Source organism: Embiotoca jacksoni, unplaced genomic scaffold, assembly GCF_022577435.1.
Source record: "Embiotoca jacksoni isolate LCO1_2020_lvr unplaced genomic scaffold, fEmbJac1.0.p SCAF_1, whole genome shotgun sequence".
Taxonomy (NCBI): Eukaryota; Metazoa; Chordata; class Actinopteri; family Embiotocidae; genus Embiotoca; species Embiotoca jacksoni.
The window spans coordinates 17,516,460-17,544,440 of NW_027185229.1; the positions used below are offsets into that span (position 1 = coordinate 17,516,460).

Genomic DNA, 27,981 nt, shown 5'->3' on the forward strand with positions numbered 1-27,981 from the left:
TGATGAATGAGAAGGACAATCATTTACAGACAATGTGAGAAATGGATCATCCTCACAGGATACAGCATTCATATGTGGATCTGGATAAAGCTAAGTACAATATAGACATAAAAACAGTGGCGTATACCCAGCGTGGTTCTAATGGTTTCATATTATTTGTTGTTTTTCTGTGAAATATCTTCAAATTGTAACAAATGAAATGCGTCGAAATAAAGAACATCTTCAGTTGGCAAAAGCAATGATAACCGCTCACAGTTTGAAAGCATTTTGAAAATTGTATCAGTGCACAAATTTAGATTGTATACTTAACACCGATAAGACAGCCTGGCTGGTGTATTTAAATGAGTAGAAAGAAGTTGCTGTACTGCTGATTAGATATTAACTGAGCTGGTCTGCTTCCTAATGACAGAATGGAAACATTTTGCCATTGTGTCCTTGAGCACAAGACTGTACACGGTTCCACACCAGTGTGTGCGCTGCATGTTCCTTGGCCAAATGGCAATCTATTCTGAAAACACACAAGATAAGCATCTATTATATTATCTTTTGTTTTGAAATGCTAATTGGTAAACATGATGCATTTGTATGCCTGTGTGTGAGAGAAATGGAGATGGCATGCATAACATCAGGAAGTTATTTGGTTTGTTGAACAGGTGTCTGGTTTGAATAAAAATCTAATGCTCATTTGCAAACATAATTCAATGTGAGATGCAGGAAGGATTTTATAGAAGTTATATAACACTTGAGTGAATAAGCCAACCTGGATCAGCTGGATTTTCTATGACAAATCGCTTATTCACTAAATCATCACATAAACAGCTTTGCCTGATACTCTTTATGACCATTCAATGAGAAAATATTAACTTGCCACCAATGTTTTTTTTGTTTTTGTTTTTTTTTTACCCTTGGCTGCATTATCAATCCTCTTAGCAGGATGTGAGATTGAGCTTTCTGTCACGGCGGATTCGTAGGTGCAGCAACACGGTGACGGCACAGCGCGTCTCCGCTATGAGCACGATAACAATCATCAGCTGTATCACAGCTCATTCAGGCCCTGCACCAATGTCAGAAGCAGCCTTTGCAAGATTTCGGCGATTAGCATGGGTCGGCCTCATCGCTAATGACATTTCGGAGCGTACTCCAATGACAATGCTCGATGCTGCTCGCATTAGCATTCCAGCCACACTGGGCTGGGTCAGAGGCGGCAGGCAGACAGGCAAGCAAGCAAGCAAGCAGGATATCTGACAGCATGCCAAAAGCAGCACAGCTGTCCACTTTCCCGAAGACCACAAATGCCCCCCTCAGTCAGCCTCGGCGTTGTGGTGCAGTCCTACCCTCTGATACGCAGGCTGCTGCTGACTCACCTGCTGCATACAGTGGCCACAAACACACTGTGGTGAAATGGCGACTGCGCTGGCAGGCACCTTCTACCAAAATGATTTCGTCCACAGACACAGAAAGAGAATATGTGAGGGGAGAAAAGAAGACACGTAAGCAAAACGTACGGTAGAGAGAGTGGACAGCGGGAGAAAAGCAGTCTTACGTAGCTCCTAAAAGGATGTGTTCTTGCGGCAACTGCTCTCTGAGAAATAAAAAAAAAAAATAAAAAAAAATGGAGCGTTTACTTTGATGTAATAATACAATGGGAGTGATGATAGGAAAATAGTCCAGGAATGACACATTTAAAGAATGCCAGACAGACGTTTTCTTTTTAATCTCCCAGTCGTATCATGTCATAAAGCTCCCTTTAAAATACTGTTTCTCTATAGTTTTCAGGACATATTGCCAAAATAATAATTGCTAAACAGTTACAGTAACAGATGCTGACAGGTAGGTTGACAGATGGCTACACCGAGCTCAGTGAAATAAATAAATAAGTAACACTGCATCATGTCAGAGATGAGGTGCTTCTGTTTCTAGCATCATCACTGTAAGCAAAACCATTAGCATTTATTTTCAGCACCAAGATGGAAATCCATGCTGGCTACAAGCCCGTCAGAGTGGCCTTTAACCCCACACAGGTAGCAGTGATTCTGCCTCTGATGTTGAGTCGGAAAGATGATCTTTGTAGAAAAACAGATACTGTAAAACGGTCTGTGTGTTTTAAAAATGAAAACTACAAAACTGTCCTTTAAAGTTGACCTTGAATATGTGTGTGTGTGTGTGTGCGTGTGTGTGCGTGTGCGTGTGTGTGTGGGTGGGGTTGTGGGTGGATGGTTGACGGGGGGGCTGATACTCAAAATGGTAATCACATGTCTCATTGCATGTATAATGAATCATGGAGAGTGAAATGGGTAATCTAAACAGCAGGCACATTTAAATTTTTGCACGGTATGTGACGAAAAAAGAAACTGGATTGCCTGTTTACATTGGTACATGTTAGGATTAAGGTTTTACTTTTTCATTAAATTGACTCTGGCAGAGATAGCTTATCAACTGACATACATTTTAGGTCAAAAAATATAAAAAAAAATAAATAAAAAAAAAAGCTGGTGTTGGGCTGCTGATCTGATCCATATTAAATGCTCTGCAGATCACAAGATAACTAAATCGAACCAGATTATAAGGCTGAAAGAACTTAGTTTGTTTTCAATATCGATTCATATGGGCATTCTTCTTTGGGTCAATCAAAGTATTTTCAAATTGTTTTTCTTCACACTCAAAAACCAAGACTCCAAAAACACAAAGATATTCAGTTTACTTTCAGATATGACAAAAAAAAAAAAGTACAATCCTTAAATCTGAGAGGCTAAAACCAGCGAATGTTTGGCCTTCATGCTTAAATATAAAGGATTAAATGATTATCAAAACATGAAAACACTGTGAAATGAAAAAATAATGCAAAGAACATCAAGTGAAATATGAATGACCTCAGATACACACACGTGCACATATGAAAATCTAGAAGGGCACTCGGAAAGCGCGGACCTCTGCCAAGGCCAATAGACATCTTTGATATCCAAATATGCGGCCACAACCACCATATTGTATGCGTCTAGATAAATTTCCAAAACTGTAACAGCGATGTCAAAATACACTTGTGCCCGGTTCGAGCCTTACATCTCACCTCCGGTTCTCCCTCATACAATCTCTGTCCCAGAGTGCTCCATATCGACTGCTTGCTGTGTTCGGTTTGAGCAAGAACATGCGTCTCCCGGAGGATTACTGGTCCCGGTGAATATAGATTTGGATATAGTCAACGTTATCTCTAGAATTGCCTTTGTTGACTCAACATTCAACTTCCCGGCCACCTGCTGGATTTTTCACATTCATAGAATTCAATTAAATTTGATCAAGAGCTCGCCAAATCACAACACAAGACATCAAAGGGCACTTTAGCAAGTTCCCTATAAAATCACCGAGAGAAAGCCAAGAATTCAGCGAGCAGCGTTTGGCGAGAGTAACAGAAACCCTTTTAACGGGGAAGAATCCCACAGAACCAGACTCGGAGGTCGGGACTCATCTGCCCCCGTTTGCCACTGGCTTCCTTTTTTTGGGGGGCGGCGCTCCTTTCGCGCCGTCGCCCTGCCGGCCGGCCGCGTTGGGTCGGCCCGCACCGGCTACCGGAGCCTGATGAGCTACCACGGCCAACGGCCTGTTTTTCCACGGTGCAGAGCCACGATTCAAAATTCAGTAAGCCTCGCCTCCAAGTAATGTGAAAAACACTACGTTTTATGACAAATATGAATAAAGGACGCAGAGGATAAACTCAACCTCTGACACGGTGAGCGGGAGAGTGAAGGAGAGAGCAGAAAGAGAGAGAGCGGGAGAGTTGCTAACCGCTGTGCCGGCGGGCTTGTTTTCGAGACACTTTTACCGCAAAAGGTCGCTTGAGTAGAGCAGGCTTGCGTTCCAGTTAAACAATCAGCCGCTGCACACGGAGATTCAGCGACGGTGAGATCACGTTTATGAGCGAGCACAAACCGGCGGACGGCAGCAGAGCGCCGCCTAATGGCAGAAGGAAGTGACGCAGCGTGTTTACTGCCACGTAAGATGTGAAACGCGGGATCCAGCATGTGTTGAGTTGAGTTGAGCAAAGGCTCTGTAACGCAATATTAATAAAAAAAATTTTTTTAAAAAAGACCAAAATAATTGGTGGATGTACTCCATAATTTGGATCCTCTCCCAAATTTGATGGATTCTCCCTTGGCCGATGCGACAACTCATCACAAAATATCATAAAATCGGGCTGTTAGTTTATCTGTAACCTTACCGACTAAAAAAATAAATAAAAAACAAACAAACTGAAAACATACCCTTTCGTGGCAGAGGTTATAATGATATATCAAGACACCAATTGCAACTGCAAATACATGACTTTTGGCGAATGTTTGCAAAAGAGACATGCTTTCTTGAAAGAGTTGGCAAGATTGCTTCTGGTTCCGGCACGAATGGTAGGTAACAATCTCTTCATGTAACTTTTAACCAAAAAAAGTAAACATGTTTATTTCTCCAAATTTCAACATTTTTTTCTTTGAAATAAGTTAACACTGATCCGCAACACATGCTTTTGTCTGCATTTGATCGGAGGAGCAGCTGAAGGCATTAAAATCTGTTGACCCCGTGAGCCCTGAACTCCAGAGCATTGCTGTAAAAGAGCGCCTGCCAGACAAAGCCAACAAGTGTAATATCTCCTTAATCTCCAGCAAGACTTTGTTTGGGAATCGACAAGCTGACCCACTGGCTCGACAACTTGCACAAACTACAGAGTAAACAGTTCCCACAGAAGGAATAACTTACCACAGCTTTTCACATTGGATTTCGCCCACCAACGCTGACACCGTCTTGGGTAATTGGCTACTGGATGCCCTGTTGGCCCTTCAGTCTTGATGTCTTGCTCCACAACAAATTAAGCAACACAAATCCATGAAGAGGAGGATGAGTGGTACTCTACAGCAAAACCACAGCCGGGTGAAAATAAAAGCCATAATAAAGCATTTCATAATAACACCGATTTACAGGGTAGCGTTAAGAATTCAGAATTACAAACTTGCTTTTCCTCTTTATAATCTTTTTGGCACAGATGGGTTACCGTCTCAATGATTAAGAAACGAGACCACAATAAAACATTTTTTTTCCCAAGTTTCACATATGTGGATTGACAAGTTTAGACTTTTAAATGCATTTTTTGTTTTTCCTGTATAAAATTCCTCCACTTGGTTAAGAACTTTCTCTGGTCGTATTGTAGGCGGAAGACGCGTCACAAAGCAGCTAATAACTGTTATTTGACGAGATAATCAAATGACGGCTCATTATGCGCCTATTCTTCGTCGATGCGTCCCATTGTTTTCGGGACACCCACAGCTGCGCAGCCTTCGAGAACCGTAACTGGTATGAAAGTAAACACGACTTGATGGGAGAAACTTGTGCGCTGTGACGGACAGATTCATGAAAATTTCACTCAACGTGTTTTTGAGAGATCGATTGTCCCGCTAACGATCACAGTATTTTAAAATGTTTGATATGTAGATTACATGTTTCAACATTTTCTTGGCACAGAACATGGAGCTCATTTTTTGGAGCTCCTCTTTCTGTCGGGAACAGATACCACAGAGTGTTTATATACGTCTGCGCTTCCACAGAAAAAAAGCCCAAACATCTCGAGGGAATACGCCCTACAGCCATGAGATTGCTGCGTGGAACTAAAACACCTGTGATTACTTTGTATAAACACTGAATACTGATTAACATATGAACAATAATTTGAATATTCAAAATAATGTCTATTTTTTTTTTTTTTTCCCCCTAACTGCTGATTTTGATCATTAACTGTAAAATACTTCCAAACAATTGATTCATTACTTGAGGGACAGGATCTACCTATTTGATATGCAATGTTTTCTTTGTTTGGTAAATGCTCATTAAAACCTGGCCTCAGGGTATATACACAGCTACGTGGTCCACAAAAAATGGTTCATCACATGCTGTGTGCAGAGACACCTCCGAACGGCGACGCTACGGGACGAAATTTTGAAAAAAAAACCAACCAAAACATTTCCATTACAGAACCCCAAGCGAGGTCTTTGATGCAAGAATCTACAACCAATTACGGTTGAGATCAATTCAAATGCATGAACGAAAACACAGTATTGATTAGACGCAATAGTAAAATTATGAAAACTTAAAAAAGGTACTTTTTCATTTGGAACGACGTGAAAAACGTTCAGTCTGTGGCTTCGTGCAGGTCATTCCAAAATTAACTTGGAGGGAAAATAACCCCGAGACAATTACACTTGTATTTTTTTTACTGTGAAAAGGCTCTGATAGGCGTATGCGCAGGATTCCAATGACGGGTTAAAACCGGTGTAATATAAAAAAAAATGTCTACGTATTGTTATAAACTGCTTTATCATTCAACACGATTCAATGTAGACGCCAAAAAAAAAAAAAAAAAATCACATTATATTGAAAATTTCAATCATCTTCATCTGAAGGACACGGTTATAATTTAATGCTTTGGGAGATGTCAGTCTTTTGTTCAAATCCCCTTTTTAATTTATTTCTCATGCATTTAGCTGCAAAGCGTTGGATGAAGAATCGCACCAGTGTCACGAGCGAACCTGTTTTAATGAGGTATTCTCAAAACTCTGCAGGGATTCACAAGTGACTAGTTATTACTGCAAAGAAATGAAACTGTCGTAAGAGTGTTCAGTCAAAGAATCTGACTTTCAAACAATTCAAAAGTCCGATAAGGATTAGTGAAACTGGAACTGCTTAAATACAAGCTGTGCTCAACTTTATGGATTCGTTTTGCTTCAAGGATTGAAGCCTGCACCAAACTCAGCACGGCAAAGATTGGACGGTAATAATAACCCCTTATTAAACTTTACATTTACCACTCTCTGCTTGGTTGTTTTTCCAATTCTGTTAAAGTGCAATGTTTTTCCTGGCTGGATTACGTTCGGAGGGAACGTTTTTTTGTTTGTTTTGTTTTGTTTTTTTTAATGAATAAAGCTCCACATTCACAAACTCCACTCGAGTTGCCATGGCGGTTGTTAGGGTGGATGTTGTTCGTACCGAATGTGTAACTCTTCAATCAAGAGACTGAGGTTCGCATCCAGACTCCCATCTGTGATCACTTTAAGGGATCCAAAGCACTTAAGGTTAAAGTTGGGGTAAGCAGCTTTTTTTCGCCTCATTAGGAAAAACTTCTATAAAAACCTTCCAGCATATTGTAATTCAAGTGGTCTCCGGGGAAGGGGGGGGGGGGGGGGCGGGGGAGGAAAGAGGGGGAGGGGGCACGGTGGTGGCACAGTGGCCCAGACTAGGGGGTTGTTTTTGACTGCGTCATCCATCTTGCCCGCCAGCGCCACAGCGTCCACCAGCAGAGGTCTGTAGCCGCAGACCGGAGCGGTTATGCTTCTCGGAGTTTAACATCAATAACAGTTGATCGGTTCGGAGCAGTTATCAAATAATATTCTTGCTTGAAATGTCCGTCCCTGTTGTACAGTAAGACCGGATACCCTATATTTGCTAAAAACAAAAAAACAACAACAACAACAAAAAAAACATACTTTGTCATTTAGCATTTTACTGATAACTCCGGCATACATTTTCTGTTCGATTAACTAACGTTACCGATATGAGTTTAGTAAAGAACAGGCATGTTTCTTCTCTGACAGCGAAGATGGATCGACGCCCGTCTTGCCGCTGCCTTCACGGTAGGATCCTTGCTACTTTCAGCAGATGCAGGAAGGGTGCGCTAAAAAAAACAAAAAACGGCGGCCTTTCGTTCTCATTCCGAGCGGTTCGGGTTCCCGGTTTGTCCGCCGACAGCTTAACTTTGGGCTTTCATCGCGCTTCATGTCGCAGACGCGTAGCGAGTGTCGTCGTTATCGGCTCGGCTAAAGCTCACCGCCTCGCCCGCGCATTTTTTTTTTTTAGCAGCGGCAGTCACGGGAGCAAATTAGCAATCGAGTACTTTTGGCAAACGGCTGACCGCAGCCGGACACCGCAGTTGGGGCAACTTACCGTGCTAATATCAGCTAATTAGCGAGAGAGAGAGAGAGACACCCTCGGCCGCAGGGGACGCAATTCGTTTCTACGATGTGTGGTGATGACGTAACTTCAAAAATACACCTGGCGGTGTCACTGGAAATATGAAGTTCGGGATGAAAGTCGTAGGATACAATGTGTGGGAATCATTAACATCTGTAAGGCACAACATGTTTCATCCACAAGAGCAGCAGCAGCAGCAGCAAAGCACCAACTCAACAGAGCCAAGACATCAACACATGCGTGTAAGCATCAGCAAACAATGCTGAGTTTGCAGAGGATTTGTCTTTACGGGGGTCAGAATCCGTCTGTTTCATTTCACGGCGGTAAATAAATAGACTTACGTTTCCAGTTTATAAGGTACACTGAGCTGAAACTAATACAATCTAATACAACAGCCCTGCAATAAATCCGACTTTTTATGAAGGTTATGGGCCTTAATCATCAATCTTTGTTGAAAGGAGAGGTGTTAATTAAACATCATGGTCACTTTGGAAGCAGGAGTTCAAAGTGAGGTTGAACTGTGCTGCATTATACCAATAGGTGGTTCAAACATTTAGTCCACTTTCGGTGATGAATTAGGTGCAGCTCAAAAAATTAAATCAGGAAATTTCAATCTGCGACCGCCTCTGAATTCCAAATTGGGGCATATCATTACTCCAACTGGCTTCAGTAAAGAGTACGGTGATTTATCTGCATTCAAACTTAATTCGTAAACTAAATTATGATCATTGTTCTTGTTATTCAGCGCAGCAAAAACTGAACGTGACTGCAGATTTATGAGCTCGAGGACTGGAAGGATTGAAGGTAAGAAAAAAAGATCCACGGTGTAATCTTATCATTTTTCTTTGCAGTTCGATTGGTTTGGTGTGTGTGTGTGTGTGTGTGTGTGTGTGTGTGTGTGTGTGTGTGTGTGTGTGTGTGCGCGCGACTGAAAGGCAGCACGAGGGGATACAGCTCATTTATTCGATGCTAATGTGATGGAAAAAAGATGAGGTCAGCAAGGCATCAGAGTCACCAAAGTGCGATCGATCCCGGATCGCATCTCACTTACATGAGAAACATGGGTGTAAATCTATTGATTATGATTGATTATGAGTGCTCAGGAGTCCTCCTTGAAAAGCAGCTGAAGGCAGAATCAGCAGTGTCCTTCTCCCCTGGCCTCGTCCTTCTCTGACAAGATCGTGATTATCAGGAATCATGATTTCGTCAACTCTTGGCTTCACAGGATGAACAACCGGCCAGCATTTAGCGGAAATCGCACGTAATGTAGGCGTTTAATTAATAGCTACAACTGCCATTTGCGTGAGTATTCCCCCAGTATTACACCCACAAAGCAGAAATGTTTTTTTTGTTTTTTGTTTTTTTACATGACAACAAATTAAATCCTCTTGATACACAGCACAAAAGTCCAAAGGGCTATTGCCAAATTTTCTCTTCAGATGTCTCTCCCTTTTTTTTTTTGTTTTTTTTTTGCCCTTGTATTTTTTTTTTTTTTTTTTTAATCTAATTCAGCATAAGCGTAAAGCTACAAGAGTCAAACAGCTTCTGTACAAATATCTAATCATTCACAAGGTGACACTTGTAGACCTCAGAGGCGGCCCTCCTTCACAAGTCTCAATGATAATCTGCACTTACTTACATCATTGATTATGTCTGTGGAAGAGAAAGTCCACCGGGCATTCAACGCCGCTATTGCACAGAGACAGAGAAACACGAAACAAACAAGATTAATAATAGCCTGCGGTGTTCGTCCCCGGGGGCGAGCAGCTAACAACTCTTGACAAAACAGGGTTTAGAACAGCAGATGGATTGTCTGTAGAAAATGAAGAGAATGTGCATTGGGAGTGTAATGAAGGAAGAGAGCCGGGTGCCGGCTTTTCCCAGAGTCCCTGCAAACGAGCCTATGGAAATTAAATCAGCCTGTGACAGTTCCCATCGACTGATTCCACCTGGGGACAGTGGCCACCGATATGAATATACACTAATCAGCCTTTTGTTTTATCTGGAGAAATGAACGCATTTAATAATCCCAAACAATGCTCTGGCGCTTCAGTGAAAAGACGGCCAATCCTTGGGAGAGTTATTGCCGGGCCAACTGAGAAATTGTACACGGGCGTCAACATCTTTGCTTGGCTGTGAACGTGACATGCATCTATTTGTGAAAAGGGCAAAGCCAATGGAGAGTTACTGGTTGTGGAAAATGTGGATGTGAATTTGTTCTCACCGAGATACCTGCTGTGATTTTGGAACATATCAACGACAAGGACGTTGCCATAGATTTTCTTTTACTGTTCCTACAGGGTTGGTTGATTTTTTTTTTTTTTTTTGTGAGGTGGCTCTGAAATGTAGAGTTTCCTGTTAATGTGCCAGACGGCAAATTTATGCTGCAACACCCCTGACACACGCGCACATACACGCACGCACACACACACAACACCCGCTCTGTGACATTTACTGTTAAACACAAGACAGGATTCTTATCTTAGAGCAGCAAACGATTAGTTGATTAACAAAAAAAAAAATGAATCGCAGACTATTTTGACAATGACTTAATAATTTGTAGACATTTTTTGATGTAAAAAAAAATGCTTGAAATTCTGATTACAAATTCTTAAATGTGAATGTTTTCTGAAATGTGAAGAAATAACAGTCCTCCATGATAATAAACTAAAAGCGGTTTTGTTTTGGACTGTTGGTTGGATCAAAAGAAGACATCGAAGGCTGCGCCTTGGGCTGCGGGAAACACTGGTCTACATTTTCACCAAGACCAAACGTCTAATTGATTAAACCAGAAAACAATCGAGAGGGTAATCAAAAATGAAAAGAATTGTGACCCACATTTTCCCCTGAAGACGTGTCCGCCACCGGCGGCGTGTCCGACGCGGAGCGTTTTGTCTCGCTTCCTGATCAGGTCGCGTTTGCTCGATTTCTGTTCTTCTATCGCAGCTAAACGTTGTTAAACGGCTTCTTTTTCGTTCGTGTCCCTTGTTGTCATTTCCTACTTTGCGCTGCTTGCCTACAGACAAAGTGAATACAGTCTGCTGTGTTTTAGTCATTTCAAACGTGAATCCTCCTATTTATTGCGTAACTATTTCACATAATGCGTCTGTAGCGGGAGGAGGACGCATTTCTTTGTCCAAATTGAGACTAAATAGTCTTTAGTTGCATCCCCGATTCACCTCGAAGGATATATATGCAAGCCCGGCTATGTTAACAAACCTCCAGACGTCAAATTTCAAACAACCGTGCCAGACTCAGCTAGTACACAAGCAGCAAGCAACGAAGACAGGTTTATGGACATTTCAGCCTCCGAATCTGAGATCGCACACTCGTGTCACCAACACCTGGACTAATGAATCAACGGTGTTTCCTTCCACCGACAAAATACTAAACGAATGAGCATCAAAGAGAGATCAGAATTGTGCCTGGATGTTTTTAAGACAAAGGTGGCAAAGACTGAAGAATGTGCAGAGCATGAGAGCTGTACTCATTTGTGTGCACACCTTTAGAGTGCCATGCATTTGAGGGAAAAGGTCACAATTTTGACAGACGTTAAGTGTTCATAAGTATTAAAATTGCCTGCCCAGATGTTACAAAAGGATAAAAAAATAAATAAAAAAAATAGGTTTTGAAAAATAACTGGGTTGTTTCGGGGGAGGTTTACATAGGAATCTAATCCTATGTTAAAATGGCCTCTAATTGTCTGCCAACTCTCTTTCCTCCTTTGTCACAGGCATTTTATTTAAAAAAAAACACAGTTAGCTTCTTCATTTTAATTCTGGACATCAAATGTTAAGTTATTGCTTTGTTTTAGATATTAGTGACAAACAACTTACTTAAATGGTTGGTGTAGCTATTAAACAAGAATGAGTATGTATCTAAATACATATATATATATACACATATATATATATACACACATATATATATATACATATATATACATATATATGCATATATATATACATATATATATACATATATACACATATATATACATATATATACATATATATACACATATACATATATATATATACACATATATACATATATATATATATATATATAAAAGTAAAATATAAGGCTTTTAGGAGGACACCTAGTGTAATGTTTATGGCTTACAATGCATGTGATGTCTTTTTATGTCGGAGTTTGATATTGCCTTATTTGGTCCACGAGGGGGCGCTCACCGCTGTAGTTTGCTCGAAAACATGATATGACGAAATACAGAATCTAGATATGGTTGCGGTAAGAGAAGCACGGTGGAGCCATCGGATGGAGCTTACTACCGGCGTTCAATAAATTCAGGGAATTAAATACTACCTGGCTGTGTTAAAATTGATTTTGTAACTTTACACCCAATTGTCCTGTTCGCGTAACAACGGTACCCGTCACCGAGCGACCATTTTGACGGAAGTCACCAGTTCAAACAGTCAGCCGTTAATCAGCACCTGCTCTCAAATAAGTGGGCGACCGGTTTCATAGCCGGTCTTGTTTACTTTTTGCAACCTAAGATAACCGAACTTTGAGTAAAATCACACATTAGTTAGCCAAATGAATGACAGAAGTTTATTGCTTACCTTGACTCGTACAGGTGCTTCTTTCGCCCGTTGCATCTGAACCTGTTTGCCGCGCATCATGTTCACGCGCACGCGCCCGCGCGTGTCTCCGACCAAGAAACGTGATGACGTCAGGAACACTGCGTTGAACACAAGCTAAAAATATATATATATATATATACAATCGTTTTGGTATTAAAAAAAAACATTTCAACAAAGCGGCGACAGAGCAACCCATGGAAATAAACATTAGGAATCAGAATTTGTGGCTCAATCACCAAATGCACTAATTTTATAACAGGCAAAAGAGGACAAAAATATGCACTAATTTAGCATCTCCATAATAAAATCCGTCCGTGGAGGCTGAGTGCCATGAGCGTGTGCTTTCAGTAGATCAAAAGTCTCCACTGCTCTTCCTGAAGTAGCTAGATTTTAGAATTACACTCGTTTTGAAGCTTTGTTTAAGTTTCCACACGTGGACATTTATGGAGTAAAATCAATCCATAATGCTACTCCCACTTCGCAAGAATTAAGGACAAAATTTCAATGGTTGTTGCATCCATTCGCCGAATTAGATCACATTTCTAGTCTGAAAGTTATCAGTTTGTAATCAGTTTGTTTTAAATTAATAAATGACATAATTCATTCTTGGGTGTGTTAGAGGCTAGGGGTAGATACAGAAGGATGGCTGTGGAGAGGGGGGGGGGGGGAACAGTCTGACAATTGTACCAGTGCTTAAGAATGCAAATTATTTTGATTAGTTTTGAAGAGAAACCAGTTAATTACCCGTCTGTTGTAATAAATATATCTTAGTTTGCAGTCTGACAACCAGGTTGAACTTGGACCTTCTGTACTTGCTTTAATTGCGTTACAATGAGAAATTATTGCCAACATTTCATTCTTGCTTTACTTTCTGTTTTACAAATAAAATGTGTTTTGGAATAATCAATGGTTGGATTAGGCAGGGAGGAGCCCCCTAGGGTGCAAAATGAGCCACTGGCTCTTTGTTACCCCATCATTTATTAGACTTCCTGCCTTCCTGTGTGCAGTGTTTATTTTTCTCAGCCCTATCACCAGACAAGAACGTCAGAATGGGATGATTCCGCAAAAGCCTGGATTATGTTCTGTGACAACCCTTGTTTATATCAAGTGTCAGCTTAAAAAATTCTAACCTTCCACAAGTACTGTGCATGGCAACTGTGACATTATTAAGGTTTGAAATGTCTCGGATGAAAGTTTGTCTGAACATGCCTATACAACACCTCAACCGTAAAATCTACCTCGTCAGAGCATACTACATCCTGCATTAGCACCAAATAGCAGCTCTGGACCCATTTCATCAATATAAAGGCAATTTTATGTTAATAGTCACTTGTAGAGTATATGAAAGGGGTGCTTGTATAATAAATCCACAGATAATTATCACCCACTTTGCAGTCAGTTTCAGCTCTATTGTTGCAACATTACTGTTTTATCTCACCACTGTCAAAGCGTTATATTTGGCTGCATCAGGCAGCTAGTTTCACCAAACAACTCGAAAAAGTCACTGCACACTAGCTGCCTTGCAACAAACTGCCGTCAGACAAAGTCAGCAAGTGTTCAAAAACCCACCCTGAATCTCTAATAGGAACACCCATCTACACTCTGAATAACAAACAGCGTCTGTTGAATTAGGTATTCACAGTATTAGGTAGCTTTAATCATAAGGTATAACTGTTAATGTTGGGCTCATGTCTGTAAAAAACAAAGATCAGAGATCAAATCCAGAGGCTGTCATGATACTACACCCACTGGAAGCCCCCAGGCAGCTAGCAACACTGCAGCGATGTGAAGGCCAACTACGACCCGACACATTTAATCAAGTCAGAGGGTTTACATTTAGACAGGCATGGTCTGCAGGGAACATGCAGAAGGTTCTCACGGCAAAATGAAGAGAAAGGGAGAAAAAGACCAACCCGTCTGTGATGGATTGATTCTTTCTATCTTTGATTGAAATTCACAAGCTGCTGTTTAAATACTTCACTAGAAAAGGGGATTTAGTTTGAGTGCTTTGAATAAAATGATGTGACCCTAAAATGTAAAAAGAGTATTCATTTTGTGATTTTTAAATATCAACACATTTATTGTTTTACCTATAAAATTAAGTTGTTTTGTTTCAGATACTTGGAGGGCAAATCATCAAAGTTATTATGTTTCACAAACAAATATCTGCGAACATTATTATACTAAATCTAGGTAGGACTGGTGTAGCTATGTCATGTGCTGATATCTTTTAGTCATGAAGAAAACTCAATATAACATTTTTATTTGCTCCATATTCCAGGCTGTATAGCACTTGGACAGAGAAGATAAGAACACAAGAATATTTTACTCAAAACTCTGACATTTTATTGCCAGGTTTCTGACATTTATAAAAGTGCAGATTAGTCATTAGTCAGATGACAAGTCGTAACCTCATTCCAAGAAAAAGGTTTTATTTCTGAATGTCTCTGAATATTTTTTAAAGAAAGATAGAAAAAAACCTAAACACTTTCATTGAAGGCCTTCAATGAATTAACAGCAGTATATTTCAAGGACTTGCATCACAGCAGTCTTAAAATAGAATAATCTGTTTTTATATAATTTGATTTGAATATCAAGGACATGACTTTAGTCTTCAGAATCATAAATTGAATACAACCTTAAATAGAGGCATAATGTACAGAAATATGTTTTATTAAAGCTTCAACAACGTGGCAGCAATATTTATAACCTTTTACCTGACAACAACATCATGTATATGTTGCAGGTTCGGAGGTTCCTGTCAAAAGGCAGTTCTAATTACTTTAATTTAATTAAAGGAGTCAATCTGTGGGCAACTCTGAAAGTGCCATTGTGCCCTCTACTGCTGAAAAACAATATACCCTGGACCTAAGAGCAGATGCATATATAAATACAAACTATCATTGGTTTGGGTTGTTGAGATGTGACCATTGAAGAGGAACCATACAGGTTTACTATTACCTTAAGCTGCTCATAGTGTGGAAGGTGAAGGTCTTTGTGTATTGGTAAATTAATCAGTAATCAACAAATACATGTTGAGGACGATCATGCAAAAGAAAACTTCAATCCTAATCTACCAGAGAGGCTAATCATGCATCAATGTTTGACTTATGTACTTGATTCAGTTACAGTGATAGCACTACATATTGAGAAAACTTTAAAAAATGATTTTCAGACAGAGCTGAAACACATCGTCGAGATGAGAATAAAAAGAGAGACTCAGCTAATGTGAATAATGTAGTGTCATTGTGTCTGGAGTGTTCTGACGTACAGCTTTCTCAACAAAGTTCAGTTTTCTATGGCCACTTGGCTTGGTCTGTTTAGTTATACTGTCCCATTTCAAAATTTCACTGACAAAATACAAAATATCCTTCGGAGGAAGTTAGGTAAGTAATATAAGTAATATTGTCACAATGTTGTTTGGCCAACTGTTGCTAGTACAGCTAACAACGGCCATTCACTCTTGATGTTACTTAAAAGCAGTCGTAATCAATTTTTCTTTTTATAAAAGTGATGTGTAAAAGGAAAGGGTAGACAATGGGAAAAATACCAAAGGACCTTGATGAATTAGGGCTTGAAAATGCAGCTCTCCTCAAGTTCGCAGATCTTTATAGGGAGTTTCATCTCATTGTTTAGCTGTCTGGCCATTACAGTTTAGGTTAATGCTATCCACTCTAGTTTTTTAAAGATAATTTATTGGCATGTTTGCCTTTATCCACTAAGTGCAATAAAGACCAGTGGTTCCCTAACCTTTTTTGAACAAAGGTCTACATTTAAAGTTGCCAGTCTGCTTACTGATGATAGCCTAGATTTTTAATATACACACAACAAACAGAGAAGTAATCCAGATATGGGAACAGCTATATCTCATCTGTAGTTGGCCCATGAGCACTGAGAGGAGACAGCTAAGAGGAGACAGCTCGTAATCAGGGCAGTAGAAGCTGGTTTCAAGCCTTAGGCAGGCCACAAGGTGGTTATCCTTCATTGTGAATCTGCACTTTGACATGATGATTTTCAGGAGAAACAAAATCAGACTTGCGTAAATACACTGATCCCAAAAGTGCTGTCGAATTCTAAGCGTATCTTCTGAGGTGAGGATGCTTTTGTTCCTACAGTAGGTAGAGGTACAGAAGTCTCCATTCATTACTGGAGTTTCCCTGGATTTGATCTCAGTGTCATTTTGCAGCCCATTCTCAGCAGCAGAGCTATCCAGGTGGAACAGTCATACTACTTTGGAGGCAAAGCAATCCACATTAATACTTGCACCAAATGGAAAACACGGTTAGTTAGCAACAGATTCGACGGATGTAAAGTCAGTAAACTCTTTCTCAAATTCTGCCAAGATGCTCTGATAGTTCTTCTCAAAAGGTGTTGCTTCACAAACTCTTTGACCTGATGTTGAATCTCTACCTGGATATGAGGAAGGATACACTGGCCACAGTGTTGCAGATTACTTCACAGCAGTTGTGGCTTGCTTTTAAAGGTGTTCACTAAACTGATGATGTTGATTACATATTCATCTTTACCCTGCATGTTTAAATTAAACTCATTGAGCAGATCAATGAAAGCTTTTCAGAGCACTGAATCCAAAAGCCACTGGTAGTCCTCTGCGCATACCCAGCATAAAAACTTCAAGAAATCTTTGATTTCAGATATCTCAGTGAATCTTGCTGAAAGTGTACCTCTGCTTAACTATCTGACATCTGTGTATAGCAGCAGTTGCGTTCTGAGCTAGTCTCCTCCAAGTGATCATGGAAAACCCTAAACAGAAAAGAGCACAAGGTCTTCATTGTTAAATCCATCACTTCTTAAGTTTAAAATCCTCCCACACAATGCTTGCTGGTGTATCATACAATGATAATCAAGGGATGCACAGTTAGAGCTAACCCACCAGTGCGGCCTACCATTGCTGGAGCATCACCATTTGTGATGGAGATGAGTTTAAAGAGGGGCGACTGACTCTTGTAAACAGATTCTATGTAAGCGTGGAAAATGTCTTTGCCTATAATGTGTCCTCTAAAAACCATCCTGATGAAAACACAGAACTGTGACACATTCACCATTGCATCTAACTCAATGAACTGGAAAGATAAACACTCATATGCTGCAGTGTCTTTCAGTTGCTCCTCGACATCCTCTTCCATTCTTTCGCTTCATAATATGATGGTGTTCAAGGATTCTTGCACATGCTTAATAGCAGCCACAATATCCATTTTCTTTGTAAAGTCACTGAGGACTTTACCCGCAGCCTTGACAAATGTTTTTTTTTTTACTAACTTTGCCATCCTTAAAAAAATGTCTTTTGTTTAGCAAATAATGTCACTGACGCGATAAGATGCTACCATGGCAGTCTCACCCTGGGTGTTGGGCCCGGCAACAATTGACTGCTGTGCTGCAAACTGACCCTTCAATTTCATGAAAATGATAAGTTATAGATTTTGGGGCTTTTGCCATACTTGTGTTTTGCTAGCTTTGCTGGCTAACTAGATAGTCTCGACTGGCTCTCAACTTCTTCATAATTTTTTTCCACACATATGACTTTAAGACCTGCCCAGACTCAGAGTCTGTTACCCTGACCCTGACGTTTATCCAAATCCTAACCATCTCACTCCCAGTACCTAAATCTGACCGACCTAACCTATCTAACCAACGATGCCAACGAGTACCAAGTCAGACACATAAGTGATTAGCTGCTGAACATAGCAAAACATTTCACATCTAAGGAGTCAGATATGTTTTTCCCTCAGGAGTTGGTAGGGACCAAGCGGCCACCAACAGTGATGTCACCCATTGGTTTGTGAACTGCTGTTATGAAGCCTCGAGTTTAGATTTTGGCTGTTGCCATCTTGCTGGTTCGGAGGTTAGTAGACAGAAGTGACCATGGTTGGATGAGCTGCGAAGGAGCGGTGGATCTGACTCGATCTGATTGGAAACCTGAGGTCTCTACGCCCCGCCCACCTATAGCATAAACCTGACTGCACCACAGGCCTGTCAATCAAACAGAGACATCCCCAAAAACATTGTTTTTTGAGGCTTCATTTCTAATTAATGAGGTGATTATTTCCAGATGGACGGACAGAAAGTTAATAAGAATGAGAGAATTTAGCCAATGACACAAAAATAACATGTGGAAAGACTTTATTGACTGTTTTTCATGAGAAGTTGAATGGGAGTCTATAGAGCTGGAGGATTTTGAAGATCCATCAGTGGTACTTCTGCATCGGCCTCATTTTTCAGACCCTGAAGCTACATCCAGCTCTATATACAGTCTATATTGGGGACCAAACACTTACTTTGTCACAGCTTTATTTTAAAGTTAAGCCGTCTTTATAAATAATGCCAATTTGGTGTCCTGGAGAAGTAAGGCAGTTCAGATGACGTCAATAAAATCAACGATTTTCCTTGTAAGGATGGTTTGATACAACAGTGGGCTTGAGGAGACTGATGTTTGCGTCCCATTTCCAACCACAAATCAAGACAGGTTTTTAAAATGATGTTTACAGTTGCAATGATGACAAAGGTTGCATAACTTTGGAGAGGCAGTACCTCCTGCATAGGATGTTTCAAGTTATTATTTAACCCAAACCATTATCTTCCCTCAACCTTCACCAAATAGTTCTTGTGACCAAACCTAACCAAGGGTACAAATGCTGGAAAACACTCCTGAGGGTCTTATTTGAAGGTAACTACTAACCAGCAGGGAAGCAATAAAGGAACAAACAACTTGTATGGTGGTAAGGGTAACATTTTACACAAATGTCACATAAGAATGGATGAAAAGTGGTAGTGAAGACATTTTATATCCAAGGTCAAAGGACAACTTTGCTGTGACATCATAATATCCTGCAAAACACTTGTCTGGCCATTATTCAATGTCATAACTCAGAAGCAGAAGGTGAGATTGAGACCATATTTCCCATCTGGTTGGATACTGAATTGGTGACACTAATCTTGGCTAGATGTATGTGATGCATCAACGGTTTTGAATTTGTAGCGTCTTTACCGCAATATCCATAATGAAACATTGTCTACCTTAATGACAAAATTATATGAGTTTGGACAGACATAGATGTAAGCTGCAACTTCTCTGGTTGGCAGAGGCAAACAATCACAAGGCAGTAATTTTAGTTCTTCCTGTTCTGCAGCACCGTAGCGAGATGGTCACTGGCTGAATGTCTCCCCAGCATGTCGTTTAGTGGAGTTATGTGGCAGTAGGGTGTTGTTTAAGGCATCATGTGTGACCGGAGAGTGATTAGTGACTCAAATGAGTGGATTGCACAGCTTTAAGTTGATAAATTAACAGCTAAGTAAACAGCATTTACATTTTATTGCACCCCAGCACACTAGTTTATAGAAGTCTGTTGTTTTAGCTTTTTAAGAAACACACACACACACACATGTCACAATTATTCCTTGTTAGTGTAAAATAAGAGTGTTTTTCAGTAAATCATATGAGAAATACTATATTCTCTCACCCCCAGGGTGAAGCTTCATAAATTAAAGTGAGAATAGCATCTTTTTCAATCTTATCAGGTCATGTTCATTATTCAAACAAACAGACATTGGCACAGTTTTCTTACAGGTTCTATAGTCTCTGTGAAATCAGTTATAAAAGTTGCATCAAGAAGAAAATAGAGCGCATTGTAATGAGATTGTTCAAAAGTGAACTCCCTTTAGTTGATATACAGTACAGCTGTAAAACATATATTTGCCTCACAGCCTGAAGATTGCATATATTCAAGATGAACATTTTGCCCCCTAGATATATAATATGGCATAACATAAAATGTATGTAAAACTATTTTTTCCATGCTATGGCCCAAGCCCTATACGACCATCTGTACTGAGAGCACTACCATTTTTTATTTGTTTGTAATGGGGCACTGACTGCATTCGGCAGCGATGAGGTCTTTCATCACTCAAGTGTGTGCATAACGCTTGAACTCATGTAGCTGAACATATGAAGAGTGCTATCAAGGTCTCTTCAGTGGTTTTAAGCTGAGACACATCTCATCTACCAATCCAACACAAATGGCACACACAGTGGAAAAGAGCCAATCCAAGAGAGTCTAGTCTGTATTAAACGCAATTTCCCATAAACGCCAATTGCAGATAAATCACTGCCAACAGTCTTGTAAATTGCTCTTTACTTTTTTGGTTTTAAAGTTGAAAAGAATAGTCTCAGCTATGCAGAAAAACTGGTAAATGAATTCATGAGGAGTACTTTTTAAGGGTCCTGTCATCCATTACTGTCACTATAATATCCCGTTGCAAAGAGTGTCCTGCTTTTCCAAAAATAAGTCCGCTATTAACTATTATTTTTCATGAGTAGAAGTTATCACACTAGATCAATAATGCATAATTCACCTTGCAACATCATTGATTTTAATGTTTTTCTTTGCATTGTTTTGCTCCTTGCTTGTCTGTCCACTGTGTTATAATTAAAACAAATTAAAGGCCTCAATGATGATTATACCCTTTATTCTGACCTCAACGGAGGAAGTTTGTTTATCTGTCTGTGACTTTGATGTGAATCTCAAAAACGTATTTTAAACATACCCTCCACATGCATTACCATTATATAAAACAATGCTCTACTTTAATAATGACTGCTATGAAGAAGGTTATGTTTTTGGTGAAATATGTTTGTTTGTTTTCTTGTCAGCATGATTACGAAAAAACTACCTGCCAGATTTTCATGAAACTTGCGGAAAGGTGCAGCATGGGCCAAAGAAGAACACATTACATTTTGGAGGGGATCCAAATCACAGATTCACAATTCATTTTCACGTTTATCCACATTGCCAGATTTTACATTAGGCCTATTATATGCCATACATCTTGAAATCCAGTAAATGGTATAGGCTAGTCTAGAAATACGATGACTCCACATCACAATCCATGTTTACGGGTATCAGTAGTGCTCTCCTTATTCTTATAGTTTTGGAAATACAAACCAGACACATAACGGCCACAGTTGCAGATGTTCAGGTCACAGAAGAGTGGACTATGGGGCTCTGGAAGATTGCCCCACCAGTTTATATTCAATATGTTGTTTTCACAAAAAAATATAATTGTCTTGTTAATATCATTAAACAGATAACTACTTTTCTACATCTCTATTGACAAACAAAAGGCCTTTCTAAGTGTAAAGTTTCCACATCACACTTTTGCATGTTGAATATTGGACCAAGATATGCTTTCTAAATTATTTGTGACATCACAAATCATGCTTGTAGGCGCACCCTTGAAATTGTGAATCTCAGTGTGCACATAAAAACTCGTCACTTTCAGTAGATGTTTGTGAAAATATCCTTCTAGTTTCAAGGTCTGCACAGAGGCTACATCATTCTATACAGTGAAGCTTAAATATTCAACTATAGGAGCAAGAAGAAAAACATATTTTGAGAGGAGGATGACTTCAATTATTGACAGATCTCAATGGAATGTGATGGAAAGAAAAGAAATAGATCCTTGGGGTTCGTGAAATGTTAAAATTTTTCCATGAACTAGGCTACTGCATTGAATAAAGAAATGTGTCAAATGCACAGCATCATGGACCAATGACATGTGGTCGGATTTAGAGAACATCTTGGCCTTCGGCTGTACCACCATACCAGCAGGTTTCAAATAACGTGCATGTTAGCAGTAACATACCAAAAAGTGGAGATGTCACCAAAACAAACAATCAACAGATTATAATGACTGTTTGCAGCTAAATGCTACATGATAATAAAAAATACGAGACATTTTCTTTGTCTAATGAAACACATGGTAAATGACAGCAGTGATAATATATGCTTTGTTAATGCATGATTTAAAAATCATGATGTCATGATTGATGTTTGAAAATATGATGCACCAAAAAAACGAACTCTATCTTGTAAATTTTAATGGCAGTATTTTATTGCATGTTGAGTGCTTTGACATGTTGATTCACAATTGAAATGTGTGACTATAGTGTTGTTGCAGGAGGAAAGGTGCTTCTTTTTCAGACTTCAACATGACAGACAAGATGCCTTGGAACTTGCATTTTCTCCTCGGACAAGAAGATGCCAAGTCAGCGATTAAACTCCTTTGACCTTATACTTTGATGGTGATCGACCAATCCCCTTCCTTCACCCTTGCAGTTGACCTCATTGGAGTGTTATACGACTCCAAAGCCACACATTTCATTTCTTTAGTTAGTTTTTCATTGGGTACACCCAAACGAAATGAACTGAAGAAAAAACCTGAGCAAAACTGAAATTGAATGTGGTCAGGTGTTCGATATACACTTCCATACTACAATGAACATAACACACAAAAAAAGATCCCAGGAACAAGTACCAATTTCCATGAGAAATTTGCAGACAATCTGATATTTTAAGCTCAGCACCTGACTGCACTGTGTTTTTATGTGTTGGGCAAACTCTAGAATAGCCCATGGGATCACTTAAAATGGTGTATGAGCATAAGGTGTATTGTGTGTCTACAGCAAGCAAACCAATGCCCTTCCCTTCCCTTGAAGAAAACATCCTTGAAGTAAAATAACTGTGATGCTCTAGGGCTCAGGAGAAATCTCCATCCCCAGAACAGACGTTAGCACAGGCAGACCTGCTTTGGGAAGAGGAGCGTCAGAGGGCCTGCGGGCTGATGAGTCACTTTGAGGCAGATCTGAGAATACCGTTATGGCTGCAGGGGAAGGAGAATTGTCAACCACACGGTCTTAAACCTGAAGAGCTGCAGGAAGGAGTCTCCCCCTCACTTCCTTACTAATATTAAACAACAGTGAATTAATAATTTTTTATTATGGAGCACATCTATTCAGGACACAAGTTATTGAATTCTCGCAGTCACAATTTAGTACCTACCCAGATGCAGAGCTAAAGCTTGGAAATGGCCAACACAATATGCTTCTTTGGCAAAAAGAACAGGGCCATTGACATCATGCAGGGGAAAGCACTCTCTAATAGTCTCTAGACTCACAGATAGTGAAGTAAAGATTCTGTCTTAAGTTCAAAATGCCATATAGCAGAAAATGAAAGCGTTTCCATGGGGTCTTATCTTTGTGTGTATTAGAAATTACTTTTTTATCTTAAGAGGACTGTAGAAACCGATGAACTAAATGCAGTGCATAAGGTCTCCTCTAAGCAGTGCAAAAGATTACCTTCTCTATTATACAGTAATTTGAAAGTGAGGTAAAGGTTAATGATGAAAAAAGGGCCGCTGTCTGTGGCCAAAGGTGCCATGCTGGCTGACAGGGGATTACTCATGAATGTCTTACAGAAATGACTCCACACTTAAGAAGCTGTTTCAATGGTTGGTTAATCAAATGTATAATATTTTTTATTTTTCAAATATTGCATGTCATTTGTCTTCCGCCAAGGTGAAATTTATGGCACATTCAGTCCTCCACAGTGATTTCTATCTTAAAGCATCCCAGCTCCAGCTTATCCCTGTATAGTAAGATAATGAATGAAGTGCTGTGTTACTATGTGGGATCTTTTTTGTGCAAAGGAGGATTCAACAAATCACACCTTGGTTTAGAGGGGTTGCAGCGATTGTTCGACAGAGTTTGAGAAAAGAAAATCTGTGAATTTGAAGCACACAGTAGATCAGCACATATAATTCCTTTTAGCACAAAGCACTTTCCAGTTATTTCCTCTCTTTCATCCATTCACATACACACAGGCAGCACTGCTAGACAAGGTGCTCGCCTGCTATTGGGAGCAACTTGAGGTTCAGTGTCTTGACCACGGAGACTTCAGCATGTGGACACAGGGTTGAATGACGAATCTTAAGGTTGGTTTTAAATTTAGGGAGTTTCAAGCTTCAATAAAAGCAGAGATACATTTATAGTTATGTGTTCCTGTTAACTGTTTGATCTCTCGTTAGTATTTCACGACACCCCCCTTTTTTTTTTTCTCCCAGTAAAACATTTCAATATTTTTCATGACTATCAACGACTTGAGAGCATTTAAATACATTTTCAGAATCAAATCGTTGCCAGCCCCTCACACAAATCCTCACCTGACTGTTAACTAGTATAAAGATAGCACGGAAATATCATGGGTTAGAGGTGTGTGCTTGGATATCTTACTTTCCCAAAAGACCATGCTTGTGCTCTTGTTGACTCAGTTCTGTTTCACACTTCTCTTGTTTCTCTTGTGTTAAGCCATGGGCAACTTTAGAACAATTCAATCCATGCAAAATGTATTCACAAATATGGCTCATTATGAAAGCTTGCTGTCATTTTACTGTGCTTTTAATCCAAAACATCTTCAAGATTAAACAACAAAGTGCTGCCCATGGCCCCGAGAAACATTTCCTGACTAGATGCTCCAATCAGCAGGATGACATTATTTATCGGTGCCATTGAAAACTGTAATTAATGTTGAAAGAAATGACAAAGCCAGGGTCAGGGTTTGGTTAGGTTTAAACAAGAAAAAGACTTGGTTAAGGTCTGGGAGTAATTATGAGAGAAAACTGACAGTTGGTTTTAAAAAGGAAACAGCTGTCTCCTATATCAAACTATGAAGTTTTATTTGTCCAAACATTCCCTCCATCGACTTAACTGATCTATAATGCCATTTGACTTTTTCCTTTTCACATATCAGAATTACTACCGTTTTAAATGCCATTGTGGAAGTTGCTGAGAAGACTGTTGTTCTCTTGTTGGGAGGAAAGTCTCCAGCAATCTGTATTTTTGATGTGGAATATTTGACAAGAATATTAATGTCTCCGACCACTTCTTTATCTCTTACTCTCTCAAACTCTCTCAAACTGACAACCCTCTCACATCAACAGATTCTGTACTGGTCCGTCACAACATTCGCTCCCTCTCTCCCTCCTCTCTGGCCTCCTCTGTTTTATCAGCCCTCCCATCAACTGACTCTTTCTCACTCATGCATCCTAACTCTGCCACAGACACTCTCCTTTCTACTCTGTCTTCCTCTCTTGATTCTCTCTGTCCTCTTACGTCAGACAGGTCCGCAAGCTCCGTGGTTGTCTGACTCGGTGCGTGCCAAGAGAGCCACTATGCGGGCAGCAGAAAGGAAATCTAAACACCCTGACGACCTGCTCACTTATCAATCTCTTCTCTCCTCTTTCTCTGCCTCAATTTCTGCAGCCAAAAGCTTTTTCTTCCGAACCAGAATTCTATCCTCATTTTCTAACCCCAAAAAGGTCTTCTTCATCTTTTCCAACCTTCTTGACCCTCCTCCCCCCATCGCCCTCCTCCCTCCTCCCTCCACCCTTCTACCAAGCCACTTTGTCAACTATTTTACAAAAAAGATAGATGACATATGCTTCTCATTTTCTAATCCATCTTCTGTAACTACATTTCCATCAACTTCATCTTCATCCCCTTCGCTTTCTTCTTTCACCCCCCTGTCTCCCAATCAAGTTCTTACCTTGTTAACCTCCGTTGGTAACTCAACAGAGACGGCCTTCCTTGCTGTCTCTGAGCAACTTCACACTGCTAGAGCAGCCTTTCTCTCCTCTGTCCTGATCCTTCTAGACCTTTCTGCTGCATTTGACACAGTGAACCACCAGATCCTTCTTTCCTCCCTTCAGGACCTCGGTGTCTCAGGCTCTGCTCTCTCCCTGTTCTCATCCTACCTCAACGACCGCACCTACCGGGTAACTTAGAGAGGATCTGTGTCTGGACCTTGTCCTCTCACTACTGGTGTCCCTCAAGGCTCCGTCCTGGGTCCCCTCCTCTTCTCTCTGTACACCAACTCTCTCGGCTCTGTCATTCACTCGCATGGCTTTTCCTACCATAGCTATGCTGATGACACCCAACCAATCCTCTCTTGTCCCCAATCTGAAACACAGGTAGCCGCACGAATCTCTGCCTGTCTGACTGACATCTCTCAGTGGATGTTCGCACACCACCTGAAAATTAACCTTGACGAGGCTGAACTGCTCTTCCTTCCAGGGAAAGACTATCCCACCCACGACCTGACTATTACCTTTGACAACTCCGTGTTAGCCCCGACCCTGACTGCTAAGGACCTCGGTGTGACACTCGACAGTCAACTCTCCCTTACTGCCAACATCACTGCAACAACACGTTCTTGTAGATACATGCTGCACAACATCAGCAGAATATGTCCCCTTCTCACTCAGAAGGTGACGCAGGTTCTGGTCCAGGCTCTGGTCATCTCACGCCCAGACTATTGTAACTAGTCTCCTGGCAGGTCTACCTGTTAGCGCCATTCGTCCTCTGCAGCTCATCCAGAATGCCGCAGCTCGACTGGTCTTTGACCTCGTTAAATTCTCTCCACACTACTCCTCCTCCTCTTCCTCCTCCTCCTCCTCCTCCGCTCCCTTCACTGGTTACCAGTAGCTGCCCACATCCATTTCAAAACATTGGTACTTGCGTACCGCGCTGCGAACAGATCGGGTCCAGTCTACATCCAGGACATGGTCAAACCTTACATCCCAGCCCGCTCCCTCCGCTCTGCATCTACCAATCGGCTTGTTGGTCCCTCACTGCGAGCTAAACACTCAACAAAATCATGGCTGTTTGCTGTCCTGGCTCCTAAATGGTGGAATGAGCTCCCCACCGACATCAGGACAGCAGAAAGTCTATACATCTTCCGCTGCAAACTAAAAACACACCTCTTCAGACTTTACCTTGAATAGTAGCACTTAAAATGGCACTTACTTATAGCACTTTGAAGTTTGGCTATCTTGAAGAAAATTGTACTTTTTTGATTGTTGTTGTTCTGAATTTGTACCCTCATGGTTGAAATGTACTTATTGTAAGTCGCTTTGGATAAAAGCGTCAGCTAAATGACATGTAATGTAATGTTTCCCCTCCACTGGAAAGTTAGATATAATATCAAGTAATTCATATGAATCTCTGTGTTTGGTTCATAGGTTGATCTGAGGTGAGTTTAGCGTGGCTTAACAAAAAATGGAATCAGATGGGAGTAATTGCTAGGTGCCTATTTTTAACTGAGGTCCCCCTGCCTTGGTTTTGTTCTGTTCGTCACAACCCCAGTTTGAGCCCTCTGAGATGATAAATGTTCATCAACGGGCCTCGTTCAGGAAATAACCCCAATACTAACATAATGTTTTTTCTAAATCTTCTATTCTCTATAAAAGTGTGCGTGCGATGTGTCTCTATGTACTGTACATCCTACAAATAAAATTAAAGCTATATTAGAAATACAAATGAGTTGACCTCGGTACACCATGCATGTCTAGGTTACTATGGCAACATAGTAACCTGCAGTAAATATAGTAGAGTATAGTGCAATTATTTTCAGCTAAACCCTATAAAAGAAAGCGGCAAAGCAACCTAACAACCTCCAATGCAAGATATATCACAATGAAAACGTTCTTTGTGCTGAACAATAAAGACTATTAACACAAAATGAAACCTTCT

At 40.3% G+C, this 27,981-nt stretch overlaps 1 protein-coding gene across 1 annotated transcript; it reads left to right on the top strand.

Annotated features, from left to right (window-relative positions):
* Window positions 1-1,249: 1,249 nt before the first annotated feature.
* LOC138196714 (uncharacterized) lies at window positions 1,250-27,221 on the top strand (the record flags this gene model as incomplete). The annotated part of the gene is given in 5 exon segments (XM_069147047.1): window positions 1,250-1,490; window positions 26,026-26,225; window positions 26,421-26,771; window positions 26,773-26,870; window positions 26,903-27,221. Coding segments are annotated over 5 exon segments (1,209 nt in total), but the record flags the coding sequence as incomplete, so codon positions are not given.
* Between the last annotated feature and the right edge of the window lie 760 nt (window positions 27,222-27,981).